The following is a 20,204-nucleotide window of genomic DNA, read 5'->3' as shown; positions in this document are numbered from 1 at the left end:
AAACAGGTTCTGATGTTGTACTTGGAACCAATTCTTCTTATCCTCTCCGATAATCCTCTGATGTAGCTAAGTGCAAGCACTGGTTGTGACGGCTTCTCTTCTTTGCAAGGCTCCTGGTGTCTTTTAGCCAAAGTCTTTTCTACCATCGCTTTGGAGTAGCCATTCCGCTGAATATCATTTTTGATGATGTCTAGTTCCGTCTCGAGACCTTCTTTTGTATTACAGAGCCCAAAAGCATGGTCTAATAGAGTCTTGATGATTCCTCTTTTAGTCGATTGATGGTGGTTGGATTCGTGGTTCAGATACTGTCCCGTATGAGTGGGTTTTCGGTATACAGATGTTTCCCACTTAGTGTCGGTCCTCTTCACCAAAACGTCTAAGAATGGCAATTCGTTGTGGATTTCCTTCTCCATTGTGAAAGTGATGGAAGGTCTCACGCTGTTGATGTGTTTCAGGAAGGCGTCCAGTTCAGTATTCCCATGGTTCCATATTATGAAGGTGTCGTCAACATATCTCAACCAGACTCGAGGTTTCTTGTGGGCTTCTTCAATAGCCAGAGTTTCAAACCACTCCATATATATGTTGGCTGTTATTTCCAACTGAAGGACGAATTCTTTACACAAGATGAGGGACTGCCAATGGAATCGCCACTTCCACCAGTCATAGCCAACATATATATGGAGTGGTTTGAAACTCTGACCATTGAAGAAGCTCACAAGAAACCTCGAGTCTGGTTGAGATATGTTGACGACACCTTCATAATATGGAACCATGGGAATACTGAACTAGACGCCTTCCTGAAACACATCAACAGCGTGAGACCTTCCATCACTTTCACAATGGAGAAGGAAATCCACAACGAATTGCCATTCTTAGATGTTTTGGTGAAGAGGACCGACACTAAGTGGGAAACATCTGTATACCGAAAACCCACTCATACGGGACAGTATCTGAACCACGAATCCAACCACCATCAATCGACAAAAAGAGGAATCATCAAGATTCTATTAGACCATGCTTTTGAGCTCTGTAATACAAAGGAAGGTCTCGAAAAGGAACTAGACATCATCAAAAATGATCTTCAACGGAATGGCTACTCCAAAGCGATGGTAGAAAAGACTTTGGCTGAAAGACAGCAGGAGCCTCGCAAGGAAGAGAAGCCGTCACAACCAGTGCTTGCACTTCCCTACATCAGAGGATTATCGGAGAGGATAAGAAGAATTGGTTCCAAGTACAACATCAGAACCTGTTTCAGATCCGGAAACACTATCCGTAGCAGCCTCACGAAAACCAGGCCCCCAAACGCGGACTGCGATTCCAAGAATTGCATTTACCGCTGTGAGTGCGGAAAATCCTATATTGGTGAAACTAAGAGGCCATTGAATGTTCGCATTGCCGAGCACAAGAAGCACACACAGCGAGGGGAAACCAGCAAATCAGGAATAGCAGACCATGTTTGGACCCATCAACACAACATCGAGTGGTCCCAAGCTGAGATCTTGCACAGAGAGGAACATTGATTTAGGAGAAAATTCAAGGAAGCCGCATACATGTTGTCCAGGCCAGCGTAAAAATACGTAACATATGAAAACCCATAATCAAGCGAAAAATGGCCAACTCCCGCCAAAACGGTCATCCCCACGGAACCAGTGAAGCGGAAAATGGAAAGCAGGGATAAGTGAAAGTATTTGAACGACCTATAAATAGTTATCTCTCGGAGGAATCAGTCCAGTCATCACCCGAAGATGATTGTAGATACTAACAATCGAAACGTCGTGAACTAACGTGACTTGGAATCTCTCCACTTTTTATTTTTATTTTCTTTTTTCATTCCTTCATTTTTATTTATTCAATTGTTATATTTTTACTTGTAGGTTATTTCACTATTATTTCAATTCAGGTTTATTTTTGCTTAATATAATTGTTATTTTCAGCTATTCATTTTTAATTATTCTTTTTTAGTTGTATCAGGGATTTCAAATCATTTTATATAGTAGACAATGGAAGTCCGAACTAGTGAAATTCATCATGAAACATTGTCAATCACCTTCAAACAAACGGTGAATCTAAGGCATCGTCAGGTGTAGCTGACGTGCAAAAACCCTCATATGGGAAGGTTGTCGCGGGTATCAGGGTGAGAATCTTGCACCTTGACTATCCGACTACCTCATCAACGATGAAACAGCAAAGCACAAACTAATCGGCTTCGTTAAGAAGCTGGGTTTGTTTGGCCGAGTGTGAATAGTTGTGAGCCACAATAAACCTTTGCGGGTTGCGGTGGTGGGTCGAATAAACCCACTCACTTTTGACCTAACCTAACCTAACCAGTTTCGGTTTGTTAGACCATTCTCAAGTCTTGATTTGAGGGGGGATCGAACACAAAAGCTCTAATTGAAAAGTTGAGTTTGGTGGCACCCAATTTGTATCGAAGTATCACCCTCTTCACTATTTCACATTTCTTTTGTCTATCAAACAAATGGAAAGGTAATGAAAGCCAAAACTACTCGAACTGTTCAAAATTTTATATTTTGTTTTATCAATGTAAGTGAAAATAGCTATCACGATACCATGAATCCAATAACATCCTGTCAAAGAGGATCCCTTTTTTATAATACAAAAGTTCAATATCTACTTGTTTAATCATGCTATATACAAGTTGTCTTAAGTGTTAAAAATCGATAACTGGTATTGATTTATTAGTGAAATCCTGATCAGCTCCAGGAGGTATGTACAAAATAAGATAATTAAAAATACACAACAATATATTACTCCAAGATAACCTAGCTGCTAAATCATATGTTTCATAATGTACAAGAAAAACCTATTTCACAATTAAATACTGTCCAGAACTTAACAATATAAGATGATTGTTCCTTATGCTAAAAAATAAAACACGCCAAAAAAACTTGAGAAAATAGATATTCGTTTTACTCCTCATGAATGGGGAATGTTCCTCAATTTGGGTTATTACATCAAATGCAAGTTTGAACAAAATAAAGTCGAGTTTAATTCATGAGTTTTTCAAATTCACTTCGAAAAGTATTCAAATTGATATTTCAAATGTTGGGCTTTAATTTTTAAAGGGATTTGTTTCTAATTCACATATTGGCAACAGCGCCTAGAATGTTAGATCGGAGTTCAGGTTACCTAGATATTCTACTTTAAAAAAGGAAAATTATCTTTATAAATCAACAATTAAGGCAAAATATGAATTATAGTTCGATACAACCGCCACAAGCCACATAAACAACAGTTGTTTTGTTATTTATTTATATAGAGGAAGATAGGTTAGATGCACAAAATGGCATGTGTCACAGAACGTCTCGGAACTCGGAACATAAGTAAAGAGAACAGCACGCCTCTGAAATATGTCATCTTTGTTTCTCTCATTCAGGTAACAGATTCATTGTCCTTTTTTAGCTATAACCAATGTTGCCAAATGGTGAAATAGAAACGAATCCCTTTAAATGTTGAATGCATCATTTCATTCCTCTTTTTTAAGTATTTAAATAATTTTTCAAAGAAAAAGGTTGAAATGATAAGTTTGAAATGCGTTGTTTTAGAGTTCTTTCATCAAAACTACTTGATTTTCGTCAGGAGGAACATTCCCCATTATGTGAGCTGGCAAAACATTCCACAAAACTACAAAGGATTATCGAACACTTCCATAATACCATTGAAATGAAAAAGTTATTCAACTATTCATTTTTTTTTGAATCCAACATCCATCCCTTCGACACCCCATGAAAACATCTTCTGTACTCAACTTCGCAGTAAAAGTTCTTCATTCAAAATATATTTTTCAAGCGCAAAAATTCATAACAATTCCTCAAAACACGAGCAGTGACCGAGAGTGAAGTTGATGTCTAAGCTTCAGAGCTACAATGAGAGTGAACGATGCCTCGAGAATGAAATGTGAAAGCAGATAAGACTTCCCTCTGACAAAAAATTACTTTCGAATAAAACACGTCTCAAACAAATTATAAACCTGAGTCTGCCCATCACAAAAAAACAATTGTGGTTTGTAAATTATATAGAAAAGAGTATTTGAAAGATCGATCCACACCTACCGTAGCCTAGCTTTAGCCATCACCCACAGATTCACATCTCGCTTCGACCCCATGCCGTTTAATGCGTGCTCAAACATTTAATATATCCGCGCAAGCTCAGTCTGTTCAGTGATTTGAACACCGATAGCAAGCGTCAAACAATCAAAATAAATGTATTTCCCAATAACGAATTCAATATAAATATAGATATGTGTATAATATATATATCTGCAGGAAGTCTCTCGTAAAAAATACAAGGTAAATGAGCAAATATCCAATTAAAAAACGAACATACGAGACGCTTCCGCAAGCAAAGCACTCCATCCATTATAAAAATATATATGTATATGTCGCATTTGAAAAACATCCAAATTGTATGAGAAATCCTCGGTAAAAAGTGTTATCAAACATAAAAAGCAACTATTATATTTTGCACCAGCCGTCTTCATCCTTTTTATCAGGGTGAAATTAATCCCAGATCCTGAAAAAAAAAACCTCATTGAAAATACAGACTGGCAAAAACATTTCATAGCCCATACTATGAACTATTTGTTTAAGTAATTGACTGTAAGAGATATGAATCAATTCCAACTATTTCAAATTTCCTCATTTCATGGTTAATAATCCTAACAGTACATGCCACTTCTTCTTGTCGGAGTCTAGATTGCAATTTAACATAACTTCAAACAAGAGTTATTGCCTTAAATCCCTCTTTCTTTCGAATTATTCTATAGAATAATAATATGCTTAGTTTGTGTTTACTAATTCTGAGAGACAAAACCACACGAATGGTCTACCATGCCGAACGGAAGCAAAGACCATAAAAAAAGAGAAGAAGAAGATATCCAAATCCATCAGGAGGACCACACAGTGGGCGACATCTATATTTTAAAATTCAAATGACAAATTCAGGGCTTACCTGAATCAGGTCATGAGAAAATGTAGTCATAAACATACGAATATTAGTAGTTTTGAAAACTGTTCTTCAGTTTCTCTAAGATCACAATAAAACAATCGTTTAGCAAATTTGGTGTTTACAGTGAACATTTTACTATCATACAGTGTGACCCATTTAAAATGGAACCACCCCTGTAGAATGTGCATTTTTCAATCAATCTCAATTTTTTTTTATTGAAATATTAAGCATGAAAAACTGTATCTTGACACTAACTTTCACAATTTTAGTTTCATTTCCAAGGCAGTCTATGTTTTTTTTGTTTGTCAAAAACGGCAAAAGTTTATTAGGCAATTTTTGTTTTCAAATTTGACTACACCACTGGATTCGTAGTCGTTATAAATCAAAACTGTCAAATTTTCATTAAAAAATATTTGTTAACAACGAAGTTACAACAACTTAAATTTTGGAAACAAAGTATTTGTTTGTAATTTTTATTCAGATTATAGACATATTTGAGATCTGACAACACTGTCATCACCAAGTAGAACACCAGTGAATTTGTACAGTGAAAATCCGAAGTCAACAGCTCAATGTGAGAGATTTGTGGTGCAAGCGTTTTGTAATAAAAATCTGACTACGCCACTGGATTTGTGGATAATATTCCCTTAAAATCAGTGATGTTACGTGCAGTACAATTGTACTGAATCTAGTACAATCGAACTAAATGCAGTACGGCAGTACCTCTTTCGCCATTTTAGTACAATTTTGCTTTCTTTTTCTAAAAAATAAAATTTTTATTCGACATTTGACAGATAGACAATAGTCTCGAGTTATGAATTAATATGAAGATGATGTATCGCAGTCCAGCATACGTATTTTATATCGCTGTATTTCATTCTGTCGATACTTTGTCAAACGCACGATCTCGACAACAGACCCCATGGGCCATGACCCATGAACATAATAAAATGATGTTTTGTTGACACTGTCAACAGTGTTAAGTGTCAACTTGACAGTGTTGAGGGTTTTTGTCTTTCATTCACTTTTGCCTGGCATAATTTGTGCAATATCTCCATTTTATTTTTTGATTGTGCACTGGTTCTGGATGCCTTATTTTCAGATCATGTGAAAAATAAATTATGCAAGAAAAAGGACGATTTGAAAAAAGTGTTATGTACATGTTTTGATATGAAAATTCCACCCACCCCTGTATTATGATTCATATATTCATAATATGATCATAAATTCACAGAACACTTATATTATTATGATATTCCATGATATTACATAGTGCAGTACAATTAAACGTAATTTAGTACAATTTTCATTTTTCTATTGACACAATTTTTCGTTCCCGAAAAACATCACTGCTTAAAATCATTCGAGTGTAGGTTACGAGAAGTGTATTCTAGAATAACAGAAAATTAAAAATTCATTTTCAAGTTATGCAGTACTTAGTACATTCTTTCGCATAGCCGCTAAAATCAAATTGATTTAAAGCATGGAAATCATTTATTCAATAATAAAACAGAGAGCAGGACAAAATTGTTCCCTGTAAATTCTTCATAACTCAGCTAAAACAATCTTTTAGAGGAGATATCAATAATTTGAGGAAGCTGAACTCATTATGCAAAGGTTTTATAATAAATCAACAGTAGGCTGTGATTTTGACAGTTAATCATAAATAAAATAATAGTTGTTAGTTACGTGCATTTAATAATGGCTTTGCAATTATCATTAGAAGAAAGAATTGAAATTGTGAGAATTTCTGGGGACAATTATCATAGTGAAAGAGAAGCAGCTAGGATATTTAATCACAGACATCCAAATCGACTTCCCATTGACAGAAGCACCGTCAGTAAAATTAACAAAACATTTAAAGAAACCGGTGCAGTCAGCAAACATATTTTAAAAAATAATCACCGAAGAAGAAATTTAAACGAAGGTGCTGTTTTAGATTATTTTAGAAACCACCCAAACAGAAGTTTACGAGTCGCCAGTTTGGATTTAAACTTACCGAGAGAGACTATTCGACGATGTCCTAAACAAAACAAAATGAGAGCATTTAAACCTAAATTTCTTCACTCTTTAAAGGCAGGTGATGAAGTGAAACGTATGGAATTTTGTTTGTGGGCACAAGGCGAGTACCTGAATACAAGAAATTTTTTTAAACTGCATAATGTTTAGTGATGAAGCTTCTTTCAGCACCAATGGGGTAGTTTCATCGCAAAATGCTCGGTATTGGGCTACGGAAAATCCGCACTGGATCATAAATTGTAAAAGTCAATATTCCGAAAAAGTTAACGTTTGGTGTGGTATAGTACAAAATAGAATAATAGGTCCATATTTTTTTGATGGAAACATAAACGGGCAAAATTTTTTGGAATTTCTAAATAACTAATTATCGGACGAAATAGATGAAATGCCTCTTGCGGAACAAGTAAATTTATATTTTCAGCTCGACGGCTGTTCCGTGCACAATTCGAGGATTGTTAAAGAGTGGCTAAATAACCAGTTTCCAAATCATTGGATAGGACGAGGTAGTGACTTAATTGAATGGCCACCTAGATCGCCTGATCTAACAATATTAGACTTTTTTCTGTGGGGTATTCTGACACAAAAAGTATACAGAACAAGACCAACGAATCGAGCTGAACTCATGCAAAGGATACGACAAGCTTGTGCCGAAATTACAGTTCAACAAATAAGAAATAGTGTAAACAATATTCGGAAGAGATACGATAAATGTATTGAACTTAATGGAGGTTTGGTAGAAGCCACAAAAATTTGAATGTTTAGTTTTAAATCAATGTTTATTTTAGTATCAGTTTTTTCTTAATGGCAATTAATTGTTGAATAAATACTTTGAAACTTGTTTGTATACATTTTGTTTTCATCAGCTATAGAAGAAGGTGAGTAAGTTCAGAATCTCATAAAATGTGATTTTCCAGGTGCGCTGTTACAAAAGTACTATTATTTATTATTGGGAAACTTCCAAAAAGCTTACAAGTATGACCATTAATACTTCAAGATTCTATCAAGATTTGGTAAAAGCGCAATTGGGAGATCCCATGACATGAGATTCTGAACTTGGTCTACTACTGCGTAACTTGAAAATGAACTTTTAATTTTCTGTTATTCAATTATTCAATTTTTATTTTAATTTTCACTTCTCGTACCCTACACTCAAATGAATGATTTTAAGGGAATATTATCCACAAATCCAGTGGCGTAGTCAGATTTTTATTACAAAACGCTTGCACCACAAATCTCTCACATTACCATATTTTCAGGAGTTATAACTGTAGAACGCATTGAGCTGTTGACTTCGGATTTTCACTGTACAAATTCACTGGTGTTCTACTTGGTGATGACAGTGTTGTCAGATCTCAAATATGTCTATAATCTGAATAAAAATTACAAACAAATACTTTGTTTCCAAAATTTAAGTTGTTGTAACTTCGTTGTTAACAAATATTTTTTAATGAAAATTTGACAGTTTTGATTCATAACGACTACGAATCCAGTGGTGTAGTCAAATTTGAAAACAAAAATTGCCTAATAAACTTTTGCCGTTTTTGACAAACAAAAAATACCATAGAGTGCCTTGGAAATGAAACTAAAATTGTGAAAGTTAGTGTCAAGATACAGTTTTTCATGCTTAATATTTCAATAGAAAACAAAATTGAGATTGATTGAAAAATGCACATTCTACAGGGGGTGGTTCCATTTTAAATGGGTCACACTGTATATATTTCTAAGTCTGATCATGTTCTGTCTAAATCACAGAAATCCACTACTACAAAGATTGAAGTTATTAACAACTTGGTTGATGACCCAAATGGTCGAGGCCATCCAAATCTTTTCTTCTCATCTATATCAGGAACCATTTAAATATTTTTGTACAATCACAATGAATATGTCTGAAAGAACATGATATTTGAACAAAAAGTGTTATGTTCCAGTATCAACGTTAAAAAAAAAACTAGATTATAATTTACAAATTTTATTTTTCGTACTTCACCTAAAATATACCACTCCCATGGAGTCTCATATAAATGAGCGACAATTTAAGTAACTTTTTCCCGAGTAAAGAAAACATTTTTTCACAATTCGTGATAATTCACTTATCAACTCACCACTTATCGACTGGAACACCAATCTGCACCCAGCGCTATGTTAGGACAAGAAAGGATTAGCAGGTTCGCTAGGCTTCGTCATCCAAGGTGAATTGGTACCATTCATACTAGGAACAGGCGCCCAAGGATCCTGGGAAAGAATACAGAAAGCATATATTACTATTTTATTCGCATAATGCTAATTAACTTTGCACTAAAGAATAACAAAACTTTCTCATCACTATTTCTAGATTAGGAAGAATCAGAATAAAAGCAAGGAAGAACTTTGATAGACTGAAAAATATGGTCTAGTCGGTTGTTGCTTGGAAAGGCCAATTCGTTTCTCTTCTTCTTTTTCATGCATGACCTCAGTCCCCAAGGCATAAGGCCAATTAACTCACTGTTCAGAGCATGTAGTAATAAAAAAGGGTACATCTGAGTAAGTATAACGCAATGGAAATCACACTTTAGAATCTCACCTGCGTGACATTTACGGCTCCGAAGGCACTGCCGTTGCTACCACCGAACGGTTGGCCAACCTGTTGTTGGGGGAAACCCCCGAAAGAGGACGGTACTGTCGGATTCAAACCTATCGGCGGAGGGACGAAGCCCGCAGTAGTCGCTGACGGGGCGACGAAAGGGGCGAACGTCTGCTGCTTGATTTCGTTGATGGAAGGTTTCGGAGGCGGAGTGTTGAAGACAGGCCTCGAAGGACTTGCAGCAGCAGCGGGATCGGAGAAGGGGTTAGCGAGCAGAGTTGGGTTTGCCGGTTTACCTGAAAAGGCGATTATTCAGCGAAAATGCGGATAATTTATTCGGTTTACTCACTTGTCACTAAATTATCTAAATTGACCAAGGCAGAGTTTTCTCCTAGAAAACTCAGAGGAGTCTTCTTAGCGGCAGCCATCGCTCCGTCGTCCTGAGGCAATACGTCTCCTAACAGATTCAACTCGAAAGGATCAGAAACTCGTACCTGTAATGATTGTTTAGACTGACGTCAGAATTAGTTCAGACTCCCCTATTTGGGGGAAATAGGTGACATTCAGATTTTGTTACAAAATTCCAACTCACAGAAAACTGAAGACCATTGCCTGGCGGTGCGAAAATCAATGAAAAAAAAGTATATGAGCTATGCTGGTTCTGGCTCAAAATCCTATGCTTTCTTTTAGGGTGCTTCATTTTGCAAAATTTCAACCATTTCAAGGTCATTCAAATTGGTCGGCGAGGAAAGTACTCGGCCATCAAAATGAAGTGAATAAATATCGTTTGGGCGGTCGCATAAGATAAAATTGAACTTGGACATGAGGGTCGAATAAAAATGAATATAACAACAATTCTAAAACATGAAAAAAATCAACAGTAAGACTTGAAACGACTATTAAATCATTATTTGTCGTGGGAGGGACTTTGAGTATATTGGGATTTGGAGTAGGTATTTATACTGAAAGCTGGCTTGTCAAAAAGGCTCTAAGGAAAAGGAATACAGAATTTATTGTCAGAGAAGAATATTATACGAGGGAAGAGTCTATCCATTCCCTATTGGAACGGCAATAAAAATAAGAGTACAGTCATAAACATTTCTTGCCTGTGGCCCCTAGTCGCCCAGATAGTTAGTAAACGTTCGTTGTTTTGCAAACCAATTTTTGAAAACTTTTTCTAGAGATCAATTACCCTAACACCAAACTGATATTTTTGCACTCGACGCGCGTTTCGCTAACAAGGTTAGCATCTTCAGGAGAAGTAAACTGATACTGAATCTAAAGAGAAGGGTTAGCTGTTTATATACCTAAAGTTTTTTGGTCCAATGTGGACTTTGTTTGTTAAATGATGATTATCCTAATTGATTTTTCGGTAATAAACTAGTGGAACCACTGCCTGCAAATTAATTTGTCCGCTTTTTAATCTATTGTTGACAAATTCCGATAGTTATTCAACCCGATGATGATTCCACCTCATCCGAATATAGCGAAGAAGAATTTTGATTTTTCTAGCAATTTTGTTGGCTTCTATTATTTTGTAAATATATGTTTGACGAGAATTCGGTGTGATTATTTGTGTTTTCATTGTATTTTAGAGTTTTCAACTCGGAAATCAACTACCTTAAATTTCGAAGTTTTTCACAATTACCCATGGTGGAAAAATTCAGTTGAGATAACTTTTTCATGGGGAGATCAATTGCTATGATTGTAAGAATAAGTAACTGAAAAACTAACACTGAAAAATAATATGCCGACGCCTATGTCGAGGCGGGAATTCCTTATCTGTGCTGTTCCAATTGGTATTGGAAATACTATATTGAATTATAACAGCCGTTTCGTTAATTAAGCAAGCACCATGAGGAAATGCCGTTTTGATTGTTATAATCGTCATTCAACCCCATTCTCGAGTTCAATTTCATCTAACACAACCACCCAACCGATATTTCTTCCTTCCATTCTGACTGGCTGACCGACGTTTATCTGTATTACAAATCGGATTGAATGTACACAAGATTCCGTTCGGAGTCGTTTCAGGTCTTACTGTTCATTTATTTTATGTTTTAAAATTATTATTATTATCATCACTTCTATTAAACCCCTATTCCCCGCCGGCCAGTTCAAATGACCTTGAAATGGTTGAAATTTTGCAAAATGAAGCTCCATAACAAAAAGCATGGGATTTTGATCCAGAACCAGCATAGCTCATATACTAACAAAAAGTAAGTTTGTAGCGAGATTCCCACTAAATATTCTATTTGTTATTTCAACAAAATTTATGTCAAAAAGTTCGTTGGGGATGATCACAAGCTTGTTAAATTACACTTTTTGACCTACACGCCACATGGCTTCTGCAGCAAGTAGAAAAAACTATTGTTACATATATATAAGTCACGCTCTATCCAGAACAAATAAATTGAGCTTAGCTATTCATACAGAACTCCCCCATTCCCCAAGCTCGTACTCACCTCACTGGCCCCATTCGTCTTCGGCGAAGCCGTTCTGTTCCTGTTGGTGATCACATCGAACTCATCCAAATCGGTGGAGCTCTGGCTAGTCGGAGACCAGGGGTCGTGCTTGGCGGGCGTCGAATGCGTTGCCCCCGAGAGAGGCACCGGGGAAGCGGCGGCTACGGGAAGCGGCCCCCAAGGATCCGGCCTCTGCGAAGAGGCTCCACCACCAGGAGGGGCCCACGGGTCGGCTAGAGTGGGAACGTCGGGGGGAGAGGGTACAGATGACGGATGCCAAGGAGATGACTGCCAAAAAATTAGAATATTTATATTTTACTATTGAATTCGGGTTGAAATAATTGAGATAATCCAAATTGCTTATTTCCATTTGGCTCGATATGAATTTAAAAAAAGAAGTCCACCTACCGAACAATCTCAATAGCGTAGCTATTGAGTTGGTCGGATGTCTCTGATAGACAAGGCCAATAGCCGGGAAAACGAAGAAATGTATACATAATTATTTTTCTTCTTCTTCTTATTTTTCCAATTCGATATTACCCCCAGCTTCTAGGGCTATTCAGCCTTGAATTTTTAAATAAAATTGGAGGAATGAAATTATTATGAGCTTGGTTGATTCATACTATTAATATCAATATGGACAATAAGGACAGCCTCTGGTAAGTCGACCAGAACGAGCACACTTTCGTAGAAAAAAAAAACATTGCGCGTGCTTCAGAAAAAACAAATTTTCTATTGAGGGTTTTTTGTAATTTTATACTAGTCAGACTAATCAACACATAGGTACACAGTAAGTGACAGAATCAAAGCTCGATCTAAATGATATACAAAGAGGGTCGAAATTCAAATTTGTCTGTATTTCATCATCAGTTAATGCATTATTTTTCATATTCTTGGTTACATCTTGGAACAAAATTCAATTCTTAAAGAAGAAATCAGGGACTATCATCGACTTTCCCAATTTGCATAAAGGTTGAATGCAGGCACAGTGCTATAAATTTTATTGTGGTCCGTTTGTCCAAATGTGAGAGATATATCTGTCTTTACGTATGCTCAGTCTACAACCCCTTGAACAGCAGCTATCATCAAATTTTCGGACATCCCCGACATCACGGCGAGGTTAAGAACCGTGAGGAATTAGCTACTGAAATCTTCTTCTCATTATTCCTTGAATTTATTGCCTCAGCATCTAGGGCAAATTGCCTTTACTTGATTAATAAAAATTGAATTAGCTAACAATAAGAAGCTTCGTTAAAGTATTAAAAAAAAATGAAAATCGGTTTTAGTTTAGGTATAACAACAAATCACTCATTTCTCACACAAAAAGTTCGGTCAAAAGTTGTCATTTTATAAGTTGCACTTAGAGATTGTTCTGTATCTGTTGATTCCATATTTTTGACCTGATACATATTGAAAACAAATTTAGTAGTTATGGTAGCAGAAGATTAATATAAAAAACAACAAACCAAGCCTAACAATATTATACATGAAAAAGTCAACGCTAAGCTTCAGCACCTTTCTAGCAATCTAAACAAATTTATCCACTTTTCTAACATACCGTAGACGGGTAGAACCCGAATATATTCAGATCCAAAGACTGGAAAACACAAGAAAATTTAATCGAAAACCTCAAAGAATAATCGAAGCACAATGAGAACTCACCTGGGGCCTCGGAGGTTGAGGCATTCCCCAAGGATCAGCCCGCGACGCATCTACCAAATTCACATCCAACAAATCCACCATGTGGCTCTGTGACTTATCCTGCTGCGTACTCCTAAACAGTTGAAAAAAAATCATCTCACAAAATTCTGAAACACCAAACAGGAAAAACCTACTTGAAATCCTGCTGACTTTGGCTCAATGCCAACTGCAGGCGGACGTCGTCGGATTTCCTCTTCTGCTCCTCCTGCTCCGCCTCTTCTCGAGACATTGCTAGCGCGAGCTGAAGTTGTAGTTCTTCCTCGCCCGCCGTTTGAGGCCTAGCAATTTCTATTTCTCTCGGCAAATCTACTGAAAATCACGAGAAAAATCTCTTAGGAACGTGCACAGTACTCGGAAATCACCTGGCTAATACCTCGACGGATATTGCCATATGTAATTCAATCTCCGTCGAGGTACCTATCAAGCAAGCAGTCGCTTCAAGATCGTTATCGTTCTTACTTGTATCTCTGCTGCTCCAGTCGCCCCGCAGCGCGGGGAATTTCGGGCTGCTGGGGGTGTCCAGGCCTCCGTCGCTTCCGAAACCGCTGGCGCTCTGGGCGAAGCGTTCTTTCGCCTTCAAGGCTCGCGCTCGCTCGTTTTTCAGTCTCTCGTCATCTTTTAATAAATTGACCAGTTGCTTGGCTTTCTCCCTTACGTTCAGTCCTTGATCTTTGCCTAAAAAAAAATCTTGGTGGTATAGCAAGTCGAAAAATTATATTTTGATAAACAATAGACATTTGGTTTGAAAATACCGCGAAGTTCTTGATTTAAAATCTAAACATAATTAAAATTTAATCAAGGCAATGTGAAATTCCGACTTTGAAGTCGGAATTCAACAAAATTCCGAGTCCATTGGAGATAAATCGCGGTGTTCCACAAGGCTTGATTTTAGGTCCTCTTCTATTTTTATTTATTTGTAATACAATACTCTACAGGACATAGCCCAATTACAGAGCAGGAAATAACATACATCACAAACAAGTGACTGTAAAGCATATAAACACAACAAACAATACAAACAAGTGACTATAAAGACTACACATTTTATATTTATTATAACAGAATTTGTCACTTTACACATGGTATGGATCGGAAAATTCTCCAGAACATTTGTTCGAGATGTTTTTATATAGAAAGTACTCGGGTGTCTGGAACAGATTCTATACTAAAACCAATAATGATTGAGAGTAGAAGTAAGCCCAGTTGACAGCAAATCGGGGGCGTGCTTATTAATTTTTGAGAGGGTTGAGAATGAAAGAAAAATTCTTAGTACAATTAGTTAAAATATTCATACACATTTTTTATTTATTTCATTAAAACTTTGCAATATCGTAATTTACCTAATCGTTGTAGTTATTAGGTGGGCCTTATGAAAACGGAGTAATAATCGTGGTAATTATAGTAGGTACCAAATAAATTAACAATATTAATAAAAAACACAATATATATAACTTTTTTTTACTATTGGGTTGCAGCAATTGATAAGTGAACTCTTTATAACTATTCTCAAGCTTTCGAGTAACTTAAACTCATCGTCAGAGGTACTAGAAAATACAAATTACAAATTTTTAATAATAGAATATAATGTAAATGTACAAATTTTCGTCTAATCTTCAACCTCAGATTCGTCACTGTTGCTACCGCTATCATCAAAGTGAATTATGATTGGTTCAATATTGTGTTCAATTCGGTTGTCTACGTCCCACATTTTTTGCTCCTCTTTTAAAACATGCTGCATGCATTTTTTCCAGTCTTCTGTAGAAACAGTTCGAATAGCTTCTTGTAGGTGATGTTGCACGTCCACTAATTTAAATGTTCTGTTTTCTCGTGCCACATATCCTTTTACTTGCGCCCAGATTAATTCTATTGGGTTTAATTCGCAGTGGTATGGTGGTAACCTTAAAACTGTAATTCCACGACTTAACGCCATTTCATCCACTGCGAATTTTTTATATTTGTCTGTGTGTAATTTTGTTAGCTGAAGTAGTTCTGCCTTTAAACTATCTTTGTTATATTGGATGTTCTTATTAATTAACCATTCTTGAATTGCTGCTTTTTTCCATAATTGTTTCGGTAATGGTTCTAAATGTCAACTATGGTATGGGGCATTGTCCATGACGATGACAGACCTAGGTTCCACAAATTGAATGATGACTTCAAACCATTTTTCAAACACCTCCGCATTCATCTCTTCATGATAGTCGCCTGTTTTCTTAGATTTAAATATTAATTCACCATTTGGTAAAAATCCACTGTCGCTTCCTATATGCGTAACTATCAGATGACTACCTTTTCCAGGATGGCTGTTTTAACCCAACTGACAAACCTTCAATGAAGGCTTGTCGTGCACTTGTTATATTACCATCCTGCCATACTTTTTTGACCGTATGTCCTTGGTTAACCCATGTCTCGCCCATGAAGTACAATTTTTTTTGAGCTTCCGAAATTCGTCAATTTTTCTTAGATAGTTTCTTCTCCATGCTATTATTTCTTGACGTTCAATGAGAATGCTTTTCCTGTCAACTTTTCCGTACGTAAATTTCATTTCGTGTACAAGTTTCCTAAAAGTTTCTTTACCCATTTTTGGGACCAATTCATGATCGCTAAGTGCCTCCAGAACTATTTGTAGTGTGGGCAGCTCATTTCTGAAAAAGAAACTGTAAATAGTTCTGCGTATACTGGTTTTGGCTTCTTCATCAACTGTGATTTTTTTTCGTCCGCTACTAGTTTTTGGCGTTTGTACGTCCCCATGAATTTCTGCTTCTCTTAGTATTTTGTAAATCGATGATTTTGGTACATCGGTATAATCAGAGCATATATCAACTACTTTATCTTTTGTAATTGTGGAACTTAATGATGTAGAAATGCCCGGTTGGTTATTCGGAGGTACACATATGCACAAAGTCATTTTGGTGGCTGATGATCTCTTTCAAGACAGTGAAATACTCGCAGTACAATTTGTTTTTCTCTTACTGACCGAGACTCCGACCGTTTTACCTTTTTCGACGTGAAAGGCCCGACCATGTCTCCCATTTTTTGAGTAGTTTGAGAACGGTGTAGAAATATATCTATGTAACGCTTAAACACTTATTAGCACTATTATTTTCACCAATTGTTATCACAACACGTCGATTGCTAACTAACTTAACTGTAAAACGTACAATTCACGCTGTATAATTCACAAACCAATGATACCCTCATGGCTGCAAGTACATTAGTGAGGACTGCAACGATGAGATGGAAGTTACGGTAAAGTGACAAAGACAGAAATATCGTTGCGTACAGCGTTGCCATTAGTTGTAATAAATATATAACACTATACAGAAAATAATGAATTTTAACTGATCAGTAATCAGGAAATGTATAAGTATTACTCATTACAAGCTCATTACTGATTTTTGTCATAAATAATACCTTTTAATCGTACTAGTATTGTGTATTATCTATAATTTGCCATAACCTACAACTCTACTGCTTACTATATTTTGATTCTGCTATAAACTGGTAACGTAAAATTTAGATATGACAACGCGCTTTACTCTCAATCATTATTGGTTTTACTATAGGAATGCAAATATTAAACTTTTTCAGTAATGTTGAGCAGTCAACTATGCTTTTGATAATTTTATAGGTTAGTGCAACACTATAATATTCACGCCTTTTTTCGAGACTGCAAAAGTTATGCTTTTGTAGCAATTCAGAGTGGGTTGTTCCTATTGGAGGATAAATGCCATCGGTTTTTAGGCTTAGCAGCCTTGAACTGCTTCTATTCTATCAATGTGATATTGATGAAAGGGGCTCCACACAACTGACGCGTATTCTAACTTTGATCTTATGAAAGCATAGAATAAAGTTTTTAAGGTCGAAGTTTCTTTGAAATCCCTACTGCTACGAGCAATTAATCCGTACAAACGACAGGAGGAGGTACAACATTGTCGATATGCCTATTAAATGATAGTGCAGTGTCAAATGTGACGCCAAGATCGGTAAATGTTTCTGGTCTCAACAGGGAAACGTTTTCTATTGAATAATCAAAGATCAAGATATTCGTTTTCAAACTGTAGGACATGACCTTACATTTATCCGGGTTCAGCGACAAGTTATTTCGATAACACCATTCTACAACCCGTCCTAAGTTTGCTGAGAGGTTCACACAATCATCTATGTTCTCAACGAAGCAGTATAGTTTTAGATCATCGGCATATAAAAGGAAATACACATCTATAACACCTGCAATATCATTAATGAAGATATTGAAGAGTAACGGTCCCAGATTTAAACCTTGTGGAACACCGGAAGAAGCACTATATTCGGTAGATTTGAAACCATTGAGCTGAACATATTGTTTTCGATCCCATAGATAGGACTAAAAGAGTGCGATTAAGTATGGAGATAATCCAAAGGCTACTAGTTTGTTCAGTAGAATGCCATTGTCAAGCCTGTCGAAGGCCTTGAAAAGTCTGTGTAAATAACATTAGTTTGGGCCCTATTGTCAATAGATTCAGCAATATGTTGGGTTACAGTCAGAAGATTGGTGACCGTTGAACGATTTTTCATAAAACCGCGTTGACTTATACTTATATTGCAACTAACATGCCGATATATAACTCGCTCCAGCAGAATCTCAAAACCCTTTGTGAAGTTGTAGTCCAGTCATTATAGTAAGTTCACCTCGGAATTCGAGATACCCAGCTGTAAGTCTGTAAATACTTGTATATTGACACCCTAAAAGTTGTCTCAAAACCTACATATGGTAGGGTGTAAGCAACTATTAAATTTCAAGGTCAAAGGTCACAAAAATCGGTTTTTTGCGCTTTTTTTGGAAATATCTCATTTCCTACGGGTTTTTTGCTATTTGTATTTATTATCAATATTGTAGAATACAAAATTCTCTACAAATTTTGTTCAAAAAAATTTTTTATACGTTGAACCGTTTTCGAGATAGAGGGCGGAGAGCACGCGGTCACAGCATCACTTCAGGTCAACCGGTGCCTCCGGTCGAAAACACGCCATATATAGTTGATGAACTATCGATAAATCAATTATTATAAATATTTGTCAATTTTTATTAACTATTATATTATATTTTATCATTTTTTCCTAACTTATCCACTTTTTATTCAGTATTAATTTATTTAACAACACTTACCTGCCCATGTAATTGCAGAATTGTTAATGAAAATATAGGAATTATATTTGAATTTTAACCTAATTAATATTTATAACTTCTTACATGATGAAAAAAAAAACAAATAAATTATGAATTAATCTTTTTATTAAAAAATATCATTGAATACATTTATTTTTATTGAAAGTAAAGAAATGGAATAAAGGGTACAAAAACTACAATTTATAATTTTAATCATCTTCTTCCTCTTCATCGTCGTCTTCTGGCTGCTGGTAAATTTCAAACTGGTCTTCATTATCGTCTTCAACGACATTTGTCTCAAGTTCTTCCATGATTTCGGGGTCAAAGGTTCCATGTTCGTTAATGTCGCTCTGATATGGTAGAGCATTGAGACAAGCTTGCCCATTACATTGGCCACAAGCTAAAGAGCATTGCAAGCCCGCTTTCTTGCATCCGCATCGCGAACCACAACCACTCTTGAAGTTGCAGAAAATTGTATTTAGCAAATCTTCTGGAGCAGGTGGTAAAATTGTCATGATAGGCTCCAGAAAATCGTTTCGCATTGCCCAACCCCATACCTGGGGTTCCAAATCATGTCCTAACCAAGTTTGAACTTGATAATATACACGGTTGAAATGTTGATGAGCAGCTGCACTTGTTGGTGGAATATTTGAAAGCTGCACAGGTTTATTAAGTTTTGTAGGCTTGACGTAATGCATATAATGAAGATGATCGAGACTTTTCACAGATTTCGGAGCATTATAGATTGCCAATAAGGTTTGAGTTCCACCCTCTAATAATCTCTGGGCCGAACAATTTTCTTCCTCAAATGCTGCAGCTAGTTCATCCAAATTTGTCAGTTTCTCAAAAACTTTTAAAAATGATTTTTTTCCCTTTTTAAAAAGCGCAGTAGTTGTGTCACAGCCACTTAATGCGTGCAGAAATAAAATATGTTTTTTAGAATGAGGATAATTATAAAAACTTTTAGTCGAGTATATCTCCGTTTTAACATTACCTTTCCCAACTTTTTTAAAGAAAATTTCTTGTTCGTAAGACAGTGTACGCCCAATTAAAATGACAAGTAAATCAATATCTTGTCCTATTATAACTGCAGTTTTTTTAGACTTTGATTCTTCAATTGCAGTTTCAACAATAAGAACATCCGCATCATCTCTGGCTTGTTTAGTAGTAATATTTGCAGCTTGTAATTTTTCAATTAACATATTAATGAACTTATCTTTGTTATTTCGATTTGATAAGAGTTTTTCTTGAGTAACTGGTACAACCATTGTTTCATCGAAACAAACTTCATACGTTTTTGAAAGTGCAGCAGTTCTTCTCTGCTGCTCCATAGCTTTTACGTTCT

The 20,204-nt window shown here is 36.2% G+C and overlaps 1 protein-coding gene across 6 annotated transcripts in view; it reads right to left on the bottom strand.

The window, feature by feature from the left end:
- Nucleotides 1–2,507: 2,507 nt before the first annotated feature.
- The window catches only part of lqf (epsin homolog lqf), a 39,709-nt gene continuing 22,012 nt past the window's right edge, over nucleotides 2,508–20,204 (bottom strand). For 4 of the 6 annotated variants that reach the window (XM_023159260.2, XM_023159261.2, XM_023159262.2 and 1 more), the window contains 9 exons: nucleotides 14,170–14,385; nucleotides 13,845–14,019; nucleotides 13,672–13,783; nucleotides 13,568–13,606; nucleotides 12,010–12,297; nucleotides 9,894–10,038; nucleotides 9,545–9,840; nucleotides 9,087–9,216; nucleotides 2,508–4,530 (listed from right to left, as the gene is read on the bottom strand). In XM_023159260.2, coding sequence (XP_023015028.2) covers nucleotides 9,127–9,216; nucleotides 9,545–9,840; nucleotides 9,894–10,038; nucleotides 12,010–12,297; nucleotides 13,568–13,606; nucleotides 13,672–13,783; nucleotides 13,845–14,019; nucleotides 14,170–14,385 — 1,361 coding nt within the window. In that variant the 3' untranslated portion in view covers nucleotides 2,508–4,530; nucleotides 9,087–9,126. The remainder of the gene's footprint in view (nucleotides 4,531–9,086; nucleotides 9,217–9,544; nucleotides 9,841–9,893; nucleotides 10,039–12,009; nucleotides 12,298–13,567; nucleotides 13,607–13,671; nucleotides 13,784–13,844; nucleotides 14,020–14,169; nucleotides 14,386–20,204) is intronic. The other 2 variants (XM_023159259.2, XM_023159263.2) reach the window with 2 other exon arrangements.

This window comes from Leptinotarsa decemlineata, unplaced genomic scaffold (assembly GCF_025532065.1).
Source record: "Leptinotarsa decemlineata unplaced genomic scaffold, Ldec_3_MD MMD2_P_RNA_scaffold_2, whole genome shotgun sequence".
Classification (NCBI taxonomy): Eukaryota; Metazoa; Arthropoda; class Insecta; order Coleoptera; family Chrysomelidae; genus Leptinotarsa; species Leptinotarsa decemlineata.
The sequence above is the reverse complement of the archived record's forward strand: the minus strand, read 5'-3'. Positions and strand labels throughout refer to the sequence as shown.